The 23,443-nt window shown below is 39.5% G+C and overlaps 1 protein-coding gene across 4 annotated transcripts in view; it reads left to right on the top strand.

The window, feature by feature from the left end:
* DYM (dymeclin) overlaps positions 1–23,443 on the top strand; it is a 220,029-nt gene that overhangs the window by 98,326 nt on the left and 98,260 nt on the right. For all 4 annotated transcript variants that reach the window (XM_040579681.1, XM_040579683.1, XM_040579680.1 and 1 more), the window contains 2 exons: positions 8,856–8,969; positions 10,307–10,401. In XM_040579681.1, the coding sequence (XP_040435615.1) occupies positions 8,856–8,969; positions 10,307–10,401 (209 nt within the window). The remainder of the gene's footprint in view (positions 1–8,855; positions 8,970–10,306; positions 10,402–23,443) is intronic.

The following is a 23,443-nucleotide window of genomic DNA, read 5'->3' as shown; positions in this document are numbered from 1 at the left end:
AAAAAACGACAGTATAATCTAAGAAATTAGTCTCATACTTTCTTGTCTCCACATCTCCTAAAGGCTGAGAGGGTATTATAGGGCAGCAAAATGAAGGGAGTCAGGAGAGAGGAAAGTTGTATTGGGATTTCTGCAAAATGTGAACGTCTAGTGTCATTACATAACTGGAATGAAACTCTTAATCACTGTGAATATTTATCAAATTCTAGCAATTACAGCAGGATTTTATTTTTTTCCCCCATCACTTGAATAAAGCATGAAGAAAAAAAATTGATGTATTTTAGATCAACCTGTTTTTCTCTCTGCTGCTGTGTATCCTGTGTATGGTTCTTAAAAGAAGCATGACTGTACAGTCCATTTAAGGGCTATTTTCCTTTGTGGTATTTAACCCACATTTATTTATTGATTTTTAAGATTAATTTTAGTAAGCACAGTTTTATAAATCTTGTGATTATACCAACTGGTAAAGAGCTCAGGAAACCACAGAAAGTTTTTGACTGCTGAAGCATTTTTTTGTTTAAAATGAATGTGGTTTTAAGAGCCTGGAAAATATGATTAAAACCATAGGTCCTGTTCCTGCAATTGGCTTAATGCTGTTAGATCCCTGTAACCACGTAGAGCTCAATTTTGTTCGCTAATAATAATAAAAACAGAGTAAAAGAGTAAACTCAATAATTCCCTAAAGGGGACAAGTATTGGTGATTTTTCTTCTCTGATTTATGAAACTATATACAATGACATCAGATGTCAAAATAACATCATATAATACTTAATGTAGCAGTAATATATACTATAGTACTACTACAGTACTGTATGCTGTTTATGCTGTGTGTATGTTTATGCTGTAGTAAACAGCAAGAGACTGTAAATCACAATTTAACTGTATTTTTATTGTGTTAAGAAGTATCTCACAAACAGAGTTATGAGAAACTGGGAATATCAGTGTTCCCTATATATATAGAACTGAGTTCCTGTTCTTTGCATCTGAAGTTCTTGCACCTTGAGTTGTAGGTGTCCAGGAACCCAGTGGTAGAACAGTAATTATTTTTTTAAAATTGTTCTTGCAAGACCACCCCAGGTCTGAGCTTCTGTTTTTTCACTTTTCTCTTTATAATACTCTCTATAAACGAATGAGATTGTTCAAATTGTGGCACTGATTTCTGGTAGATGATTCTGAAATTTAAGAAATTTTCATGTTTCATGCTTCTGAAACGCAAAACCATGTGAGACACGGTGGTGGTTGCTGCTGGTTTTGTTTTTTTTTTAAATAACCATTTAATTGCTTACCTGCTATGGTTGTGTTCTTCAGTATGGGGGAGAGGAGAGTGCAGGTGACAGGGACTGGTATGTATATGTAACTTTTTAACTTTTTTAGAGTAGTGGACTATTCCAAGGCATAGTTATCTCAATGAATGTAATTTTCCAGGGCTAGTGCTTTTTAAAGTTTTGCGGAGAACCATTGACCATTTCTGGAGTGGAACTAGGGCACGAACATGTCCATGGTTACAACTGCCAATGTGTTCTTTAACAAGCTCTGGTAACTTCAAGTTTTGCATTGAGAATTTGAAGTTTGGCAGGTGGCCTTTGTGCTAGAGCTCCACTGCTGATAATCTGACTATATTTGACCAAATTATAAATCTCCAGGGGAAGGGGAGCAGTTTTTTTTCCATCTGCACAGCAGATAGTTAACCAGAGGTGGCCTGATGTCCATGGTGACTGAATATCCTCATTTTGCTGCTTCCAGAGCCACAGCTGCGCTGTTTGCATCCTCCCCTGACTAGGGATAATGTATCAGATGTGCAGGGACAAGCTGAAGCTTGCATAAGTGCTGCTTCCAGCTCCTGTGGGGTGGGACTGGCCTCCCAGTGATGCTTCTGTGGCTGCTTGGCAGTGGTTGAAGCCACATAGAATCATTCAGGTTGGAAAAGACCTTTAAAATCATTGAGTCCGACTGTTAACCTCATACTGCCAAGTCCATCACTAAACTGTGTCCCTGAGCACCATGTCTCCATGTCTGAAGACAGCACATAGGAACAGGAGTCTGAGGTAACGACAATTAGGAGAAATTGGAAAGAGGTTGTGCCTGGCTGCACGAGGAGTGTGAGATGAGTGCAATGAGGGAGAAAGATATGGATTAAACAAGAAACAGGCCTAAGAATGGCAAGACTGAGCTTGAAGTTAACACTTCAGTAACCTTTGGGGATGGGTGGAAGATAAGGGGCTGTCAGGCACTGGCACAGGCTGCCCAGGGCGGTGGTGGAGTCACCAGCCCTGGAGGGATCTAAGAGGGATCTTGGGGACACAATTTAGTGGTGGGATTGGCAATGCTGGGTTAACGGTTGGAATCGATGATCTCAAAGGTCTTTTCCAACTTAAACAATTCTGTGATTCTGTTCTATGATTCAGGTAAGATTTGGGGTTGCTGAGCAAAGAAGTTAGAGAAGAGGCAGGACAGGAGTGGCAAAATGCTGGAGAAGGTGAAGTCAGGCTTCTTTTTGATGTGGGACTGGAATGGGCAAGGTGTGGGGTGAGGGAAGTGGTAGCTGGGAAGAGAAAGATCTGAGAAGGAATGGGGTCCGGGAGGGCAAGGAGCCGGGCATGAGCTACAGGGAGGGAAAATGGGAAGGATGATGGCTTGTGCATAGCACAGGGAGCCATGGGTGGATGAGAAAGATGTGACTGGAGATGCTGGAGGGCTCAAGGTCTTCCTTGAGGTTATCTAACTTGTTCCAGTCCCATTCCTCCTGTCCCATGGGGACACCCTTTGTTAGAGAGAGCACATGATGGGACCTGAGACTCCTGAGTTCCATCATAGTGTGAATCAAGGAACTTCCACTTTGGCTGATCAAGTAGAGGGATGTGCTCCACAAAATAGCACCAAAGGGAGTGGAGGGAAACAGGGGCCTCGCTTTATTTGTGGGAGGAGGTTGCTTTGCTATTTCAGTTATATATGAGAGACTTTAAGAAATAGCTTATTAGAGATGTAATCAGGAAGCTGATCTTTTTTGTCAGGGTAAGCCTATTTTGTCTCAGAGGGGATAAAAAAACCCCAACCCTTGAGTATAGTTTTAGAACAAATTGAATTAAGTGCTTTCTTTCCAATAAGCATGTGGAATTACATCTCTTTATGTATTATTGGTTTGGATTTATATTGTGCATTATGTCAAAACAAATACCATTTTACACTACTCATTTTCACAGTTGTATTTTGTTTTAAAAATATGTTAAATTTTCAGTAATCTTAAGCATTCAGAAGTCAGGAAAATTAAACGTGCAACCACAACATATCCCTGCTATGTTTATGTATTACAGGGTGTAACCATTACTTAATGATCATATATGATTCTTCAAATAACAGTATGTTTTTCTTCTGGAAGGTTCAAGTGCTCCAGTTGAGATATTTCTCTTTGCCAAAGTGGTTCATTTATTTCTTTGTATAAAATCTTCTCTTGAAAACCGATACATTCACATAGTCATAACAATTCACATAATCAGTTTCTAAGAAATCACAGACAATTGTAACTAAAGTGACTCCCTACACTTATTTTAGCATTTTGCAGCTGTGAAATAACCCACTAACTTGCTATATCTGATCATGGGTTTATGCTTAGCAACCTTAGGATGATCAAGTTTTCATCTAGCAGAATATCTTCCTACAGTGAAGTTTCATTTGTGTAATCCATTAATTACACAACTAATAGCTTTGTAACTTTTCAGTTGCCTGTTTTGTGAAAATACATGTGGATTTTTCTTTGCCTTTCGGGCCGTCCCTGTTAATCATCTATGTTGTCTGTCCTGACTAGTTGTCCTTGTTTACTGAAACTCCTTGGATGACTTGCTTTCATTCATGCCATCATCACTAAGTCTTAAAATAGTATTAGTGACTTGTTATAACCAGAAATTATACCTGTTTCTGCATCCACTCACCGCCTGCTATATGCGGAAACCTTTCTTATAGTGATTTCATGTTTCCTATTTGTTCCTCAGCCTTGACTGTTCTTCACTTAAATAGCTCTCAAGTCTTTCCCTCATATTCTGATTTTTCTGTTCTTTTAGCAAAAGGTGTTTACCAGAAATTGTCACACTTGAGCCTGTTGCTGGGGATGTTTGTCATCTTAGCCAGCGCTGCACTACTGTTACTGGGGTTTACCCATCTATGGGTTACAGTCATTGGTTTCACTCACGTTTAGCTCCCTTGTGGGGAATAGGCGGCTGCTGACAGAAAGTCAGGTGCTAGATAGCATGTGATAATGGCGATATTATTGTCATTATTACTTTTATTTTGCCTCTTCATAAGTGGTACAGAAATGGCTTCTGTATCTCAAGCTGGATCAGCTTGCCTATTAACATGAATTTTCTGAGCCTACCAAGTATGTCTTCAGTGGCTGTATCTTCTTTGTTCACCTTAGAATATCTAGTCTGTAATGATATTCGGGATGTACCTCTTGTTGTGCAGGCCTTTGTGTGCATGATTTTCAAAGCATAAATAGGTAAGAAGCCTTTTAGGAGAGGTTCTTCCTTTCTAGGAGGTTCATCAAAGAAAAACACCAAGACCTTTCAGCATAGGCAAATGCAGTCTTCCCTGAAATACTTAATGAAAAAAAAATCTTTGAGTTATGCTAGGAATAAAGTGAGGGAGGAGGGAGTCTGATGAATCATAATTAGGATGCTATTTCAGATGTCTCTTGTACTGTGAAAGAGCTTCAAGAGACACAGAGTTAAGGTGAGAATAAGACTGGGAGGTAAATGAAAGAAATACATGTGCACGTAGAGTTTGCAGAGCCTGGAAGATTAAAAATTATTTAAAACCCACACACGCACCTAAAACCTAAGAAAAAAGGCATTTTAAAGATACTACTTACAAAGTATTACCCTTGTCTACGTTGCAGAATGGCTGTGTGATCATGGCCCTGACTCCCTTGAAAATCTTTGTCAAACGAAGGTAGCGTAAGTTAGCTGAAGCAGGCCTCGCGGCTGTGCTGAGGCACGCTGATAAGGAAGCTGAGAAAAACACACTGACCTTGTGCCTAATGTTGTAAATAACTTTGAGGAATTAGCGTAGACAAGAGAGAAAAAAAAATATGTAGCTAGCTAACCGCAGAAACCGCAAGCAGGAGGACGTATGAAAATGTAACCCTTTAGAGCTTAGCCAATCAGCAGATGACTAGTAGGCATCTGTATATAAGACATAATCACGCCGTAATAAATCGAAGCTTGCTTTATCACTCATATTGAGTTTGCCCGCTTGACTTCCCTCGCCGTCAGCATGTCTAGAATAGGCTTCAGAGGTTTCTTTTTCTTCCACTTGGGTTTTGCTTTAGAATCTGTTGACTAAGAGTTTTGATAAAATGTACGTGTAATCATGTCTTGGGTATGAGGTATTATCTGTGGTAGCATCCTACACAATACTAAGGGAAATATAATATCCCCCAGTGCCTTGTGTTAAATAATACCCTGTTTTTTGCCAGCAATACTCCTATCACAAATGCTGGGAAGAGCCACAGTACCCATTGCAGAGCTCGCCTTGGGGTGCTCTGCGGTGGAGTCATTGAAAAGCAAGTGCCTGGATGGGTGGGCAGACACGTACTGGGGAGCATCAGGCTTCGGGGTAGCTGAGAAAATGTTATGTGAAGGTGGTGGCTGCTTTTCTGCCCCAAAGGAGGAGTCCTGTGAGAAAAACTATTTTTTTTCCTTTTAATTCTGCTGGTTTGAATGTTTCTGATTAATCAGATATATTTCTGTCATGAGTGCAAAGTTTTCTGAGAGAGGAACTTTTGGGTGCATTTCTTAAAGGTCTTTGTTGTCATTGTGCTGTGTGTCTGACTTTGATTGGATATGTCTTTGTGTTTAGAGCTGGTGAAAACACTTTTAAATGCATCAGTGGGAGTATGGTGTGGAAGGGAAGGGAGGACTTGATCCCAGCTGATAATGAACAGGAACTCTTAAAGCACATGTACATGTTTGGGATTTAAGGGCAAAAGTTGATGGAAAAAACAAAGTGGAATTATATATTACAGGGCTTTTGGAGTATGTATTCAGAGTAGGTGGGATGAAACAATTATAATCTAACCTCTCTATTCTCAACACTAATACAGTTTGCGTTACGGTGACACTGAGTGCCTGTTGGGTCCTCAGAACAGCAGAGTACTTACCATCTTTGATGTTTTACAGATTATGATATAAATCCTTCGCTTCGTGTGTGGGGCTTTGTGGGAGGTGTGTGCTCTGTGCATGTGTCTTAAACTTACTGCAAAAATCAAGCTAGGCAGGGGGCTGGGGAGGGGGCTGGGGCACAAGTGCTGTGGGGAGCGGCTGGGGGAGCTGGGGGGTCAGCCTGGAGAGGGGGGGCTGAGGGGAGACCTTCTGGCTCCCTGCAACCCCCTGAGAGGGGCTGGAGCCAGGGGGGTCGGGCTCTTCTCCCAGGGAACAGGCGACAGGACGAGAGGGAACGGCCTCACCTTGTGCCGGGGGAGGGTTGGGCTGGGAATGAGGGAAAATCCCCTCACGGAAAGGGTGGCCGAGGCTGGCACAGGCTGCCCGGGGGGCTGGCGGCACCCGCCCGGGGGGGATTTATAACACCTGTAGGTGTGGCGCTGGGGGCCATGGTTAGCGGTGGCCTTGGCAGTGCGGGTTAGCGGTTGGGCTTGGTGATCTCAAAGGTCTTTTCCAACCTGGATGATTCCATGATTCTGTAATTCAGAGAGGTTTGCACAGATCCAGGCTCTGGGCTGAGTGGAAGAAGCTGTTAGTAGCTTGCTCTTGCTCTCCTGTTTCCTAATCAAATGGAGGCAAAGAGGAAAAGATTGCTTAACATACTGTCTTTGATGAGTTGAACAATGTGTGTGACCATAATCACTGATCCCCTTAAATAGATAAAATACAGAATTTCAAAAGACATATTTAATATTATGGAAACTACAACGATGTGGTGACCTTTTTGGATTCCAGTTCTGTGCTCTTTTAGTGATTAGCAACCAAGTGACTACATAATTTAAAAATATGACATACAGTTGTTGTACACACCTGGTTATCAAAGAAATGAAGTAACCCTTTGTCATTATCATTAATGAGATAAAACGGTTTTGCATCTTTAACAAATAATTAAGGAGAACTAAATACTCATTTGTTAACTGTCCATTTCTCCAGGTCACCTGAATATGTGAATATAACCAATGTTCTTACTTTCAGATGTGCTGTCATTTCTCTGTGACAGTGTCAAGTTGTAGTCTAAGATGATGCTATGGTGTAACACTTCTTGATAAGAGATACCTGCCTAATCTTTGGGCCTGGATTCTGCCACAGATTTTACAGAATTTAGTATTGTATTCCTTCAGAAGCCTGTGTAGATCTCTTTGTTTAGATTATTTTTTATTTTACTTTTTTTTAGGTAGCTGTATGACACTTTATGTTCTGAAAGTGCTATGTTTTTAAATATTTCAGAATTTTACTAAATTAATATATATAGTTTTAATTTTGATTTCCAGATACCCCTTATTTTTCACGAATAAAATTACGTTTCTTCCATCAGAGTTTATATGAATGTGTATATCTTAGGAGTAAATTAAAATCATCAGAAGCTTGATGTAGCTCCCAGCATTGTCTTTCTCTGTCTTCTGCAAGTCATTTAGTGGCCAGCTCGCTCTTTGTATCTCCTCGTAGGAAGTCAGTTGCTACTTTTCTATCGTCTCTTGTAAAGAAAGAAGAAGTTTTGCTGAGCTAGCTTGTCAGTGGGAGGAAGAAAGAGTTCTAAAAGCAGAAATGTTGTAGAACGAAGGGAGACAATTCACCTATGCAAAGGAGAGGTGGGAAGAAGGGATATAGTCATAAGTGTTGTCGAGAAGTTAAGTTGGTTGTTGAGGTTGATGGGGTTTGGTTTTTTAAGACATCAGTATTCTTTTCATTGAGCATGAAGTTTCAATGAATCACACTTAATATATCAAAGATGGGGTTATACCGGGTGATAGCTTTGTGTGCAATAGTCAGCATTAAGCACATTTTTGTTTTGACCCAGAGTAACCCTGAATTTGCAGAGGATCTTCCCCATGTTTTTAGGGCACTTCCCATTGACTCATTTTTACCAGTCCTTAAAAGCAGGGTTTTCTTGTGCATGTGTTTGCTCTATCCTTCCAGGTTGGTCAGCTGAGTAATAGGGAAGAGTGGGTTGATTCTCCTGTGATAAACTCAGAAGTGGTGGTGAACTTCATCTACCCTGACAGTGGAGACCACTGAAAGATAGGAAGCTCTTAATTTAGCTGATGACTTTCTCTAACCTATTAAGGGAAGAGACCTCACGTCAGACAAGAGAAAAGCTTGAATGTGAAGTCAGCAGTTAACCTGTTGATCTGCCCTGCGACCTGTGGCATGTGTGCTCTTGCTCATCAGTCAGAGCTCATACATGCTGCCTCTTGCCCAACTTGTAATGAGGGAAAATGGGAAGGAATTGGCAGCATTATTCAGGTGTCTAGGGTGGAACTGGAGACTTTGTAAAGTGCAAGATCAAAAAGAACATAGGAGTGTGGTGGCACAGGGCATAGAAATTAGGGAATTGCCCAATTTAATCATCTTTCTACACTGAGTGTGTTCCCACATGACTTAGAATAAAGTTGATGAGATCGACTAGGTGATAATACTGCAGAAGTCTTGTCTTTTATATTTTTTTCTCCTTTTTTTTTTTTTTTTTTTTTTTTTTAATTCATGCTTTAGAGTACAGTAGGTTTTGTCAGCATTTGAGGCTGGTAGCTAATTAACCTACGTTAAGGAATAAAAGAGTCCAGACAGCTTTCTATGTTATTCAGGCCTAGGTACTGAAGAGCTTTGTTCTTTTTTTTCCTTTTTTTTTTTTTTTTTTTTTCCAGATATTGAAAAATATCACTTGGTATGCTGAGCGTGTCTTAACAGAGATCTCACTTGGGAGTCTCCTGATACTAGTCGTGATAAGAACCATCCAGTACAACATGACACGGACCAGGGTAAGAGTTAAGTGTAGTGCTTACGCACATTGTGTGGGTTTCAAACTTCAACAGTATGAATTCAGTTTTAAACAGGGTATGGGATTTTCTTCATTCCGTTGCAACCAATTGGCAACTGAATGTGCAGGAGGGAAGGAAACGGATAGATCTACCATATTAACTAAGCGCAGTGTTAAGTGGTCTGAACTTGTAACATGATTTCTGTACCTAGTTCATTAAGTAGGATTCTCAAGAGACCATAATTTAGGCACTAAACTCATCTTCAGATGGGAAGAAAAAAGTTCCTTTGTTTCACGAGAAGAAATTATTCTTCATAGATTGTTTGTGTGTTATATTACACAGAAGTGGAAATTTCAGCTCTGTTAGTGGTTTTATAAAGCAGGACAGTGACTGGGCCATAAAACCTTCTTGAGCTCTAGCAGAGCAAACTGCTTCAACTTAATAGCCTTGTATCAGATTGCATTTGTATGTTTTTTTGACCATTTGATTCTGTACCTTATCTCAAACATAGAAGCATGGTATCAAGGCTTCTTTTGAATATTTTCAACAACTAAAAGCACAGAAGTTTTTACATGAAAAAGTAGCAAAAGTTTTAAAATCTATTTTAAATAGGAAAACTTAAGTATTTCACTTCTATGATCAAAAGAATTGGAAGAAACAAGGACATTCTTGACATTTATTTGTAGGATTTGGAATCTGTCATGTTACATAAATGCATATTTTACACTTGAATAGGGAAATAAATCCCTGTTAGATTGGATAAGTGGCTAAGCTTGGTTCTGTGAAAACCCTTTACTTTGATAGGGCTGTCATTTAAATGCTTACCTGGTCAAATGGTTTCGAGGATGCTAACAAGGAGACCAGACCTCCGAAGTATTGTATGGTTGTGGTTGTGGGATATATAGAATGCTTTAAAAGAGTTAGTAAAGAGATGAGTTTTGAAGAAGAAAATTTTAGGATGAGACTAGAAAAGGGAGAGAGAGGAAAGGAGAGGAGGGGAACATCTTTCGGTATTTATTGCATCTCTGTGATGTTACTGTAAAACAGCATTGCTAAGGATATAAAGGCATTGCACATCTGTATATGTGTGTATACATAGAGCCGTATACGCTCTGAAATCTGTATGAAACAATCACTTTTTTATAAGCCTTGTATTTTAAGAAAACATATTTAAAACACCACCAATATATACATTTTCTGCCATATGCTTTTGACCATGTCCTTCAAAGCAACATATATTACCTAGTGTTTTGAATGATTCCTGCAAATAGGGGTCAGTGTATAGCAAAAGAACACTTTGATGTGTGTTTTTTTTTCTTTCCTCTTCTTTCTGACAGGACAAATACCTTCATACAAATTGTCTGGCAGCCTTAGCAAATATGTCAGCACAGTTCCGCTCACTTCATCAGTATGCTGCTCAGAGGATCATCAGGTAAATATAAAGACTTCTCTTGAAACTCATCTTTGCTGAAATTCAGGAGGAAAGAAACTTGAATTTTATATGTCTGAATAAATACTGATGAACTAAATAGCTGGAATGATAACTGAATAACTAAATAATCCCAGAATAAATCTGATTCGTCTTATACTTGAATCTGTTCTGAATGCACAAAAATATCAGTTTGTCTAAGAAACTTCTGACTTGTGATTCCCTTAACAGAACAGCTTAGTAGCTGCTTTGAAACCAGAAGGTGTTCAGGGATTTGTGAATTATGTTTTTTTAGTCATGTATCACATATTATAAAAAGGCACTAAGTGGTGATTCTCAAATGCTATGCAGACTGGATTTTCAGCTTGCTTTACTTCTTCCTGCATATTTGGCAAAAGATCTATTTGTTAAATCAGACATAACGCAATGATCGTTCTGTGATGAGGCTGGGCAATAAGACCTACACCTGCTTTGAGTACAGACAGTGTGCCAAAAATAAGTAAATTGCGATTGTGTGCCTGTACACTTTGTAAAGGACAAGAGATACATTTTATTCTTAAACCACTGCTTTTTAGGGTTTAATTCTCTCCAAGCCCCTCCTCTTTTGGAAATGCTTGGTTTTGAAAGTATGGATGAGTAACCAGGATGAATGTATTCTGCCATTCCTTTTTCCTTGCTTGATACTTGCCCTCTTTTCATACCCTTGGCAGTGACGTTGAGCATCCAAAATTTGAATTGGAGGTATTTTTCCATTATGTGTCACAGGCATTGTCTTAAAAGCCTGCTCTCTTATTAATTTCTCAAATTGTAGACATGGAGTCTATGAGTCTTCCAAGCATTTGCAGATGTTGGCCTCTGAAATCATAGATCCTGGTGTGGTGTGAGATATGCTACCTTGATGCTTAGGAACTTGGTCTAGTTTTTAGTGTGATACTTCATTTGCGGCTTCGGAGCTTTTTCCTATGTTCCTGGTTTCTGTTTTTGTTCCATGTTATTGTACTGCTGTTTCTGCAGACCAAAGCGAGATGTGTTCCTCTGGTTATATTTTTGTCAGGAGGAGGTTATCTTACTGGTATTGTTGCAGTCAACTGTTACCACCACTCAGTAGTCTTGTCATCTAGCATAACTGCATGTGTATTTCTGAGAGGCTTGGCTTTTGTCAAAATGCTCTGAGGTTATGGACATCTACTGTTCAAAATTTAAATCATGGTTCAAAGTAAGCTCATCTGGATTATTTTGATTTAATTGGGTTATGAAATGGCCAAGCATGTGGTCTGCTGGCTCATCAGAAGAGGCGGCAGCCGTCAGTAGAGAAGACACGCATGTCTCATCTCGACCTTTAAACTCAGAATTATAAAAGGAGCCTTTTGTGTTGTGAGGATCTTCCCTACACCAGCCTTTTCCAGCCATCTCACATGGGGGTTTTCACCATGTGTAGTGGCATCTTTGAAGCAGATTGACTTACTGGTGTGTAGGACCCATCTCAAGATCCAAGGAAGGACATGCAACACCCAGAAATTCTCTTGCACTCCTTGTACGCAATGTTTCAACAACATGCAGTAATGGTTGGGTGCCTTATCGTCATGTCTCTAGACGTGCATAGTTACAAAGAGACCTTAGAGCAAACACATAGTACTGGCATATTCAAAAGTCTTAGTTCTTCCAAAGATGTAAGCTCTTACTACTGTTGGTTGGTTTCTCTATGGCTTTTAGAAGAGAGTTCACATGGGGTCTGAGCTGGGCAGTATTACAAATAATAGCCAACCAAGGTTTGAATGCGTACAGAGCTGTGCTGTCTAGTGCTCAAAAATCTGAGTTGAGAATTTTGTCTGCATAAGATCAGCAAGACTGTGCTTGAAGTTCAGTAGTCTGTTGGGGTGGATGGAAGATAAAGGGCTTTCACACACAGGCACAGGCTGCCCAGGGAGGTGGTGAAGTCCCCATCCCTGGAGGGATTTAAAAGACTGGCAGATGTGGTGCTTAGGGCCATGGTTTAGTGGTGGGCTTGGCAGTGCTGGGTTGGCCTCGATGATCTTAAATATTTTTCCAACCTAAGTGATTCTACAATTCTGTTCTCTGATTCTATAATCTAATCTGAGACCTCAGTGCATTTAGAGAATTGTAGAGGTGGTAGTCTGGTAGGACAGCAGTCTGAGGAGGATGCTGGTTGTCCCAGCCATTGGGTGCTGGCAGGGTTGGAGCTGTGTTTTTCTGGTTGGAAGTAATGGAAGGATTGGTGGAGAATATGGACATAGTCATCACCTGAAGAAGGAAAACAAAAAAGCAACATGATATCTATTACATGATATTCTTATATTATATATCATATATATAATATAATATGATCTCTTGTATTATATATCTTATATGATATTATATATCATATCTTACATGATACTGTATGATGTTCTTACATAGTCCAAAGATATTCCATGCTGTTATTTCTAAGCTTCTGCCTCCTTGTAGCCAGACACTCCATATTATTATATGGTAGAAATTGTGATGAAGAAGGTGACTTCAGATTTGAAACAGAACCAGAAAAAACAAGACAAGGGTTAGGGAGAGAAGATCTTACACTGCAGTTAGAAAACTAGGCATCTGTACAATAGCCAAAAATGGCCACCATGATTGGGATTTGATTTGTCACTATGATTATGATTGCTTATAAATCAAAAGGTCCCACTATAAAAATGTATTAAAATCTGTTGTAAAATGTGCTGTGGGGCTAGGACATGAGCAGGCTGGAACGAAGAGTCTGTTGCCAGGGCAGCCTGTCTCCCTCAAGACTTTACTGCTGGTATGGTAGCTTTTTCTTCTCAGGAGCTTTACAACCTTGGCTTCCCTGGCAGGCTTAAGCACCACGAAGGAAGTATTTTAACCTGATTTCCTCTAAAAAACCCTGAAACTTTGTAACATATCTTGTAATCAAGAAAAGCAACTGGAATACGTGTATTTTATAAGAGATTGAAGTTTTGAGGCATAAATTGTCCTTCCTTTTCCTACCTTATGCATTCTGTTAGCCACTATTAGGTTTAGCCAGAGCTGATGGATCCAGCTCGGTCCATGATGCCAAAGCAGAATATTTATATTTAAATTCCTATGCTGGAGCCACTAAGGATGCTTTATTGGTTGCACTTCTCCCTGTTGGATGACTTAAGGAATTTCAGTATCAAAAGATGGTATATGATTATATCGGTCTCATATTTTGTTGATTTATTTGCCTGTTGTAGAGAGTTCAGTGGGATTCAGGGGATGACATGAAGAGGTTTCTGTCAACATCTTGATGCTGATAGGAGTCAGGTGGAATTAGGAAAGAAGGTCTGCTTAAAAGGGATACAGATCAGAGACTTTTAACTTGTGCATGCTATAGGATGCAGTATGTTGTCCTTGCATGTCATCATAGCCCTGCTATACCTGAGAGCAAAATGTGAGACGTACAGCCAGCTGTACTGGTCTGTTGCTGGCTGGAAGAAGCAGAGATAGTAACCCCACTTCTCACTGGTGAGCCAGCCTTGAAGCTGATGGTGATGAGTGCTGTAAGGTATCTGAGCACGATGCTGGGCACCAGAGTAGCTCAGTGTTGGGGGTTTCTTTTTTGTTTTTAAATACAGTTGTAAGTGTTGTGTTTAAATATCCATGCTTGTGGTCCCTCAAATCTGCCTTCTCTCATCTGAGAGGAGGCTGAAGCCCTTCTTTCCCTTTGAACTCTTCAAGAAAGTCTTGATTGTTTTGTAGAGTTAGTTAGGTTTTGTAAGCTACTGAGAAAAATTCCCATCCATTCTGATATGTGGTGCTGGATTTGAGAAGTTTCACCTCCCCAGCTAAACCATTTATTTTATGGTTTCCTACGTTAGGAATTCAATTTTTCTGCTGCAGTTGCCTTTTATAGGAGTGTGCTGGGATTTTCTGGAGTGACAATATTTACAGTTCTTTAAGAATAAGAGTACAGGATGTTGTTTTAAACTATACTTTTAAAGCTCAGTTTAAGATCATGCTGGATTCAAAATTGTGTTTAAATTGTAATGTGTGAGTTTCTGTAGAAATGTGGTATTGCTGCTGCAATGTATTTATTAATAATTAAGTACTTACCAGCTGCAAGTGGATTTGACAAGCAAACTTAATGCTGGATGAGAAAAAAATTGTTATTCTAGTTACTGCTACAATGAGTGCAGAATACCTATGGCATGAGAAGATGCATTTTTCTCTTAACTGGTCTTTGAACTTGACTTTTCCCTAGGGAAGTCTCGGATTTTTTACAATAGATACACGTAGCTGTGTATTTTGTATTACTGTATGTGAAACCATGTAGCTAGTTTTTTTAAAATACAGAGTAATGTGCATCCAGATCTATGGATTTAAAGTTTATCAGCTGTTTTTTCAGTGATGGCCCTAATTGGTCTAAGTAAAATTGTCAGAGTACTGTAAAACTTTTGTCATTAAAACAGTAACTCTGGGTTAAAAAGTGAATTAGAAAAAAAAATTGCCATTTTTTTTTTCTATTTTACCGCACAGTTTTTAATAATTTAAATGCCTGCCTTGTTCTTGGGCACTGGTATAATTCTTGAGTGCTTAGTTTTGCAGAAGTGAAAACTAGTTTGTCTGCAGAACAGAGGTCACTGCTTATCCAAGAATGAGTTTTGCTCATGTAAGTATCTGTTGGGTTTGTGAATTTGAATTTTGGTTAGTTCACAGCATCCCTTAATGAAGTGGTTAAATTTTTCTTGCAATGTTTTTCTTTTTGAGTCATCTTTATAGAATTGAACATCTTTGTAATATCCCCCATGTTATTTGAAGGAGTGTTGTGACATAGTACTTTTCCTGCCTACCTTTTTATAGGCTGTAAGTAATCAGATTCATTGTTATTATTGTCAGTTTTCCTATTTAGTATTGTCCTTAAAAGAAGAAAGCTATTACTTCTCTCTGCTTTCCCCTAGATTATGTCAGTTATTGCTTTTGTAAATTAAGGATTTGGAGGTAACTAATCAAATTTTTCACATTGCTGTGTTTGGCAGAATGATCACAACACTGTAATGCATGTATTAATTGCATCTACTACCACAGCCTTTTTTTTCCTGGCCTGTGAGGTTTTATTGAAAGTGTTTTTTATGGATTTTATATATACATTTTGGTGGGGTGTTTTTAAACCTAAACTTTTGTCAGCCAGGAGTGTATAGAGCAGAACACATTTTGAGTTTGCCAGGCATTTGCTTATTCAAATAGTCCAGTATACATGTTCAGCAAAGAAGCGGAACGTTCAATAGGCAGCAAGACATGTGTGACCTGACCTATTTATTAGGGACTATGTTCAGCTGAAAAATCTGAAACTGTTAGTGTGTCAATGGGGTGAAATTAGAATTTACCAATTGCTTAATAAAAAGTTTTTAACAGTGCTAATAATAGGATGTAATAGGTGGCTTGAAAGTCATTAGGCTGCTTACATAGGAAGATAAACAAATTTGTCTCTCACCTGGCTTTACGCTCTTTGAGCATTCTGGTTTTCCTGCCTTTTTCTCTTTGATGTCCACAGTGCTTTTGAGAAGCTTGTTAACATATAGCTTCCTCTCTCATTGGAGAATAGCAGTGGGACAGTTGGTGCAGAAAACCAGTGAAACAGAGTTGCCCAAATCAAAGGCACTTCTTATGGAGAAAAAAAAAGCCACGTTGCTGCATGAATGCTTCAAAGCTGGTTCCTCATGTAATTCTCATTTGAAAACTTAAGTATAGGAACAGAGGACTTGCTTCTTACGCAGGAGTCATGATTTTTAAAGGGTAAAATTTCAGCTGAGTAGGCATTTCAGGCTTTAAATGAGAAGAGTAATTTGAGCAAAAGAAATTAAGTGAATTGCAATACTTCTATTAAACTCATCTTTCTGGCTTCTTTCTTACAGCAGGAGAATGAATGTTGTTAAATTAGAGCCATTTTCCAGATAGAAAGTCTCCTAAAATTGTTAGAACGTGGGAGTTGGAACTGTTTGATCCAATGAAATACTATTTTGGAAATGTCCGATTTCAGAAATGTCAGCTTTTCAGGTTTTGGTAGTCGAAAAGCAACACAATACTAGTAAGATGTCAGTGATAGATTTATAGCTTATACCTTTATTAACACATAACATGAAAACTAATTCCTGCTTCCTTCATTACTTCTCTGTTGGCACTGTTATAACGAGGGATTTCTGTTGCCTAGAGCTGTGTGGCCCTGAGGATGCTTTGACACATGCAGGTTTGCAGCTGTACCATGCACACTGGGAGCCTGGCTTTAATGCCACTGTAAGAGTGGTCAATAGTCAAGTCTTTTATATTCTGGGTTCAAATCTTAATTGGACCATTAAATTAAATCTCAGTTTACTGATCTCTTAATCATAATAGAGGAGTGTTCATAACAGCAAACCCTAGAGAAAAGAGAGCTTCTCCTCTCACACCAGTGTACATCAAGAGGCTTCACAAGTCAAATTATATAATAATAAAAGATCAAGCTCTGAAAGAGGTTCTTGGAATTAATGTCCTGTGGCCAGTTGTTAAATACTGAATCCTTACCAGCTTTCCTCTTTCTTTTTTATGACCAAAAGAAAAAAAGAAAAGATAGAGGTAATTGAGGGTAATGAACATTTTCACTGAAGCAGTGATATCTGTCTTTGCAGATATGGGTAGGAACATAGTCACAAATCCCTGGTTTCTGATAGTGAAATGTAAAGCTCTCTGCTCTGAGCTGTTCAGGAACGATTGGTAATTTTTTCTTCTCTTCTGCATTACACATGGATTGGAGTTGTGCTAGAAGGAAATTACCTTTATGAAAGTTATTGCAATGGTATGACTATTTTATAAGTTTTCTATAACAAAAGGGGTTTTTTTCAACTTCAGGCTTCTGTTGGATTTCGTCGACAATGCTCCTGGTGCAGGCCATGAGCATTCAGGACTCCCTGCCAGCCTTGGACTCTTGAGTTGGTACTTTAGGGGGACCTGTTGATCCAAACAGTGGCTTTCAGTAATTCCTGTCCCCAAATATTTTCATGCAGACATCGTGTCACTGAAATAAACAGGGATTTCTTTGTGGGATACAACTTCAGATAAACAGGGATGTCTTTCTGTGGATACAACTTCAGATGTTTTATCTGCAACCCAACCAGCTCATGTGATTTTTCTGTTTGCTTCAAAGCAGTAGCAAATGACCTGTTCATCCCAGCAAACTTCCATTGCCATATAGCACTCTGCCTGAGGAATTCCTTTAATTCAAATACTTGTGTTGATATTCTTTCCTCCCTCCTTTCCCTGTCCTTCACGTTGGTCACATTTACTGTGTGCCGTAAGACTTAAATTTTAGCAGTAAATTCTGTTCAGTGTGAAAGGGCACAGAACTGACTGGCTGACATTGCCTGAAAAGTAAGAATTAAATACCTCCAAGACATTTTAGTGCTGCTTAGGTTTTAAATAGTTTTCTAGCATTTTAGAGGAGACAACATTTATTATTTAGCCTACATATAAAATGATATTCTGTTTATGAGAAACTGCTTTATAATGAGATTGGTTTTACCCCCATGCAGTACAGTATGTTACAGAAGTGATACTCTCACTTTTATTAGATGTTCCAAGTAGAGTGAAGACACAGAAGAGAAGGGCCTTCAAGCTATTCTCATGTTCAGGCTGTGTTTGAAAGAAGATGTTGTGGGAATGGAAAATCAGACAGCTCCAAACCCCTGAGTCTGAACTTTGCTTTTGATCTGTGGTCTGTCGGTAGTAGAGGTTGTGTGCACAGCAGGATACCTGGAGAAATTTTTGTGTCAACTGGTCAGCCTTGGGTAGCCATGGCTTGCTCTTTGAGGAGCTGTTCAGACGCACAGACATGCTAGTCTGTCTGCAGGTGCTTTTTATGCTTGTCATCCTCCACTCTTTTTTGTTATTGCTTATTCTGTTACTGCTGTCACTGTTGGTGCTTATAAGATACAGAGGTTCACGAATCTGTGGAGTGTTTTTTTATAGGATACGGAAGCAATGTATAAAGATCTCAGTGGTGTTAAAGAAAAGGAACATATGCTGGCCTTATTAGTAGCTTGTTGACCTAGATTAGCTGTGGGAAATCCTACAAGCTGATCAGCCATTTCAAAATTGAGAGGTGTCACTGCAGCTAGTAGGAAAGGCTGTGACAAAAGGGGAGACAACAATTGTTCAGATAAGGAAAAAGGCAATACAAGTAGTAAATGTCCTCTTACTGGTATGACTTAGCCATGTGAGTACAATGAAGTTGATTTTTAAAAGGAATGAAGCATCCTTTGTTACTATGTATTGAGTGTAGTTGTGACCAAAGGTATTAAAATACTGCTTTAGCTGTATCAACAGAAAGAGGAGTACCCTATGTGGGCTTGCCTGGTTTTGCCTGTGTGTAACATAAGGAGGTGAGGTTTTAGGCTGCTCTCAGCTGTTTCCGACATGGAAATAACGCTGGACTTGGTTTAAGCCTGGTTGAACCTGCTGGAGATTGAGTGGGCACCTGATGGGACTGTAGTAGGGGACTCATCCCCTATCTGGTGTGAGCAGTTGAATGCCCTGCATGCCATTAGAAGTGTTGAGAGCCTGGGATCCCCGAGCTCATGGGTGATGGAGCCTTCCCAGATGGACAGACTCATAGCTTTGTTTTGAGATAGATTGGATCACTGTGAACCATGGAGGGGTCTTGGGCAAACTGTGCCTTCTCTGTCTCAGGGTCTTCTGACATCAAGCAGAGTGGTTGAACTGTATCATCTTCTGCTCTGCATATCAGGCAGGGCACAGGACTCCTTAAAATATCATTGTTGATTGCTGATCTGGCTTAAAAAGGCTTTTAATGTCGAAATATGTACCACTCTCAAAGCTCAACTTTGGTCAAGGTAGTTTGCTTGACCACTTTTTGTGTCTCTGCTGACCTGTAAGTCATAGCCATTTGTGGTAATTCTGTCATTTTCTGGAGGGAGGTAGTTAACTACAACTAATTTGTCTTCTGCCATCCAGGAAATTTTGTGATACTTAGTGTCTTACAGACTGCAAGTCCTCACTTGGCAGAATGTGTGATTAAATGAACGTGATGCAAATTACCACAGAATCTTGGCCACAGAACTGAAGTTTATTGAAGTCTTAATACCTGTTGCAGGGCATCTAGAGCATCACATAGATAATTGTACAGAACGCAAAGCTGCAGTTTGGAGGTAAAAGGTCCTGTTGTCCCATCTTTAATTATTATGAATGGCCCATTCATAGTTATTGTGTGACATGAGCTCTTTGGAAGCAGTGCAGTTTGAGACTAGTCTTCAAATTGGGGAATTAAACTTTTTTTTGGTGGAACTTTACAGATGATACAACCAATAATCTTGCCTATCTGTTATGATGGAGAGGAAGAAATATTTGAGGAAACCTGTACAGAAATAACTGATTTTGTGATGTACTTCCAGTGCTGTTTTATAGATCAGTTCATGGAGTAGACTGAAGTTCTGAGTTGTGTCACTGAAGTTTTCTGCAGGTTTAATAGTGAAAGGAAACAAAAATGAGAAAGCATTATTCCAATCCTGCTAGTGCAATTTTGATTCCTTTTAGCTGGCCTGGAAAAAAAGGTTAAGGCTACTAAAATGTTTACTGGGTTGTATCCCACTGTATTATTTGGGTGTCTAATGTACAGTACACTGAAGATGTGTATCTTGTAGTTTCTGCATTGTAAAAAGTCTGTTTCATAGTAGTAGATTGTCCTGCGTAAGATTTTTCTGAGACTTAAAAACCCAAGGGAATTCTAGTAGTCTTTTAGAAACTATTATTTGCTCATCTAGTAGAATCCTAGAAACTGCGGTCTTGTCTTCTCAGTTTGTTTTGAATGGACTGTGTTTATAGGACACTGTTCCTTAACAGAAATAGTGGGACTCAAGATGATGACTTGCTTGAACCTGTCTTTCATCTTCAGTTGTGCAGGGTGTTTGGCTCATTAACTGCTTTATTCAGATACAACATGTACTCTTCCCTTTTTAGAAATTTTCTCTTTGTAAAAAACTGTGATCTAACGAAATGAATGAGTAATGAACTTACAAGGATTTATCTGACAAATTAAAATAGTAGTATGGGTGTAAGTAAGCGCTGGCACATAACAAAAATACAGAATTATTACAAATTATAATTTTTTTTTTCTTGTCAGGCTGCAGCTTATTTCACATTTTAACTGGTGTCATTATATATGTCTACATTTTTCCAGCTTTGCAGTGCAGTGAACTATTTTCTCTCTCCAGGTGTGTGAAGACAGGATAGGTATGAATTGCTGCAAGGGAGGGACCTGTGCAGCAATTGAACTGTGTCAGTGCCCTCCAAATTGCTCCTGAAAACCTTCCTTTCCGCGACACGTGGAAATTTGAGTTCATTTAGACCCCACACTTAAATGAGGACGTTCACATAGGCTCTGTAAGTGATTTTAGGAATACAAGATAACAGTTTATGGAATTTCTGAGTCTTAAGTACTCAAGCCAAGGTATTTCCCACTGCCATATACTTTAACTGTAGTTTGCATGGCTTGCAAGAGAATATTACATTTTGAAACATCTGATACTTTTAAGTGGAGGCTGAAACTATATAGGTACAGAAGGAAGAATTGGGATTTAACAACTTTAATGTGCATTCAGGTCTTTGTAACTATTGAATGACTCAACCTGTTTAATGGTAATGGCCTTCAGCAAGTTTAGGAAAGAACACGCTTTTAGGGGAAGTAAAACCACTTAGTTCTTCAATGAATAAATACATTTGCTGTGAAGTTGTGTAGACATGTTTCTGTAACTCATTAATTGTGCTGTTGGGTCCACAAGTAGATCTTTCTCCAAATACCACAATTTATACGGGCTCAGATGGGATGAATCCTGCTGCGTAACAGGGTGAGAGCTCAGGGGAGCGCTGCCGACTGGTCGTGGTGCTGTAGCTTTGTCTCCCAACAGAGGACTTCAGGTTCGTGCAGATTGAGATGCAAATGTCCACATTAATGTGGGTTTCGCAGGCATCCCCTGTAATCCCTGCAGAGCCTGTGAATTAACACAATTGTCTAGCCAAAGGATAAAAACGAAGGAGGTTTCAACAGCAGCACTCCCACGGAAGTATCTCTTAAGCTGCAAGGGATACATGCCTTCCAAGTAACTGGTGTATCTGGATGTTTAAAGCCTTCTCTTTTTGTCTGAAACATCAGTACTGAACAGACACTTCCTCTGAGCTCTTCCATATCTTTTTTTTTTTTTTTTTTTGCCTTACGGGTCATCAGTTGCTTGTGTCTGCTTCTAATAGACAAATCCTTTTGTTCTTTTTCGTAGAACTTCATCTGTATGGAGGTGATTTGGCCTTTCTGTAGAAGAATCTCATGTATTCGTGATTTTATTTTCAGTCTATCAAACATCTCCAGAACTTGTTTGGTTTTCATTTCCTTGCCCTCCCTTCTCTATAAATACTTTCATGTGTAAAGAGAATATTCGTCTCATAAGCATGTCATGTACATTTGGCCAGTACTGTGGCAGAGCGCTGCTTCGGGGCATGGGAACTTACGTCTGTGACACATTATCACAAATAATCACTTCTTAAGCATTTAAATAATTTTCATGTTTCTCTGTTCTGTGTTGTTATGGCCTCTTTAACCCTATAGTGACCCCTCGCCCCTAAACTGCTGTTTTGCAATAATGATATTTAAAGTCCTGTCATCACCTCATGCTATAAGTTATGAATTTAGTGATACTTGTATCTGAAAAGTAGGCCTGCAAGAATGAATTATTTTTAGAAAGCTAAGATATTACTTAGATTAGGAATTTAGGTGGCGATCAAGGAGGAAGGAAAATACCAGTGGTGAAAAAGGGTCATGTCAGGGAATACGTGAGAACTGACACATACACGTCCGTGGGACTTGGTGAGATGCCTCTGAGAGTGCTGTGAGTTGCTGAACTGGAGCAAGTTCAGTGGAGGGATGCCATGATGCTTGGAAGCTGTGGGACTTGGTGTAGGAAGGTGGGCTGAAGGAACTGGGCTTGTTTAGCCTGGAGAAGAGAACGCTTTGGGGCAAGGCTGTGGCAGGAGTTTCAGAGAAATGGTTAGTAGCCTTCCCACACATAGGACGAGCTTACTGAGAAGATGGAGCCAGGCTCTTTACAGAAGTGTGTGTCAGGAAGGCCGGAGAGAATGGTCACGTACTGGAGTTGGACGGTTCCAGCCTGATGGAAGGAGACAACTTTTCATGGTCAGGGAAGCAGTGGCACAGCAGCCCAGAGAAGTTGTTGCGTCTCTGTCCCTGGAGGCTTTCAAGACCCAACTGGACAAAATCCTGGTCTGCTCTGGAATCATTGTTAACCCTTCTTTGAGCAAGAGGTTGGACTGGAGACCTCCTAAGGTCCCTTTCGAACATGAATTGTGACTCTTAAGGTAATAATACTGAGACTGGCTGAAAAAGGAGGAGCTGCTTTAAGTGTTCTAAGTGTGGTAGAGGCCAATGCGATCTCCTGTGTCCCTGGTACCGACTTTTATTGTGCCTTAAGCAGCTCAACTGTGTTAACACCACAGTAGCAGAAGCCCACCCCAAAGAAGCCCAGACCACCCTTCTGTGGACATATGCATGTCAGTCTTTCATAACAGTCTCAGCACAGAAAAAACAAATACATAGTATTCTTTCTACTGTGGTTCATTAGTACCACAGTTCATCATGTCATCAGCGGTGGAGTACTTAACAGAAATGAAAACTTTAATCCAAAATTCTAATTTTGGGTGATGTACATGACATGTTTTACTCTTGGCAAGAAGACACATAAGCTTTTGATGGTTTGCCTTTCTTCTGTTTATATTGTTTGAAATAACATAAATAGGTGGTATTTTAGGCAGAGTAATTTTAACCGTTCTCATGGAGTGGATGATCTAATAAGTTGTTGTCATCTATGTAGTATTTGAGTATAGAATGTATTTTGGTTTGGTTTGACTTTGGGAACATTAAGAGTAAGAACCAAGAGGAGTTCCTAGCACACAAGTTACCTAACATGAGCAGTAGTAAAATGTCCATAGCATGTCACGACATTCTCCCTGCATGTAT

This window comes from Falco naumanni, chromosome Z (genome assembly GCF_017639655.2).
Source record: "Falco naumanni isolate bFalNau1 chromosome Z, bFalNau1.pat, whole genome shotgun sequence".
Classification (NCBI taxonomy): Eukaryota; Metazoa; Chordata; class Aves; order Falconiformes; family Falconidae; genus Falco; species Falco naumanni.
This window is presented reverse-complemented; position numbering and strand designations above follow the sequence as displayed.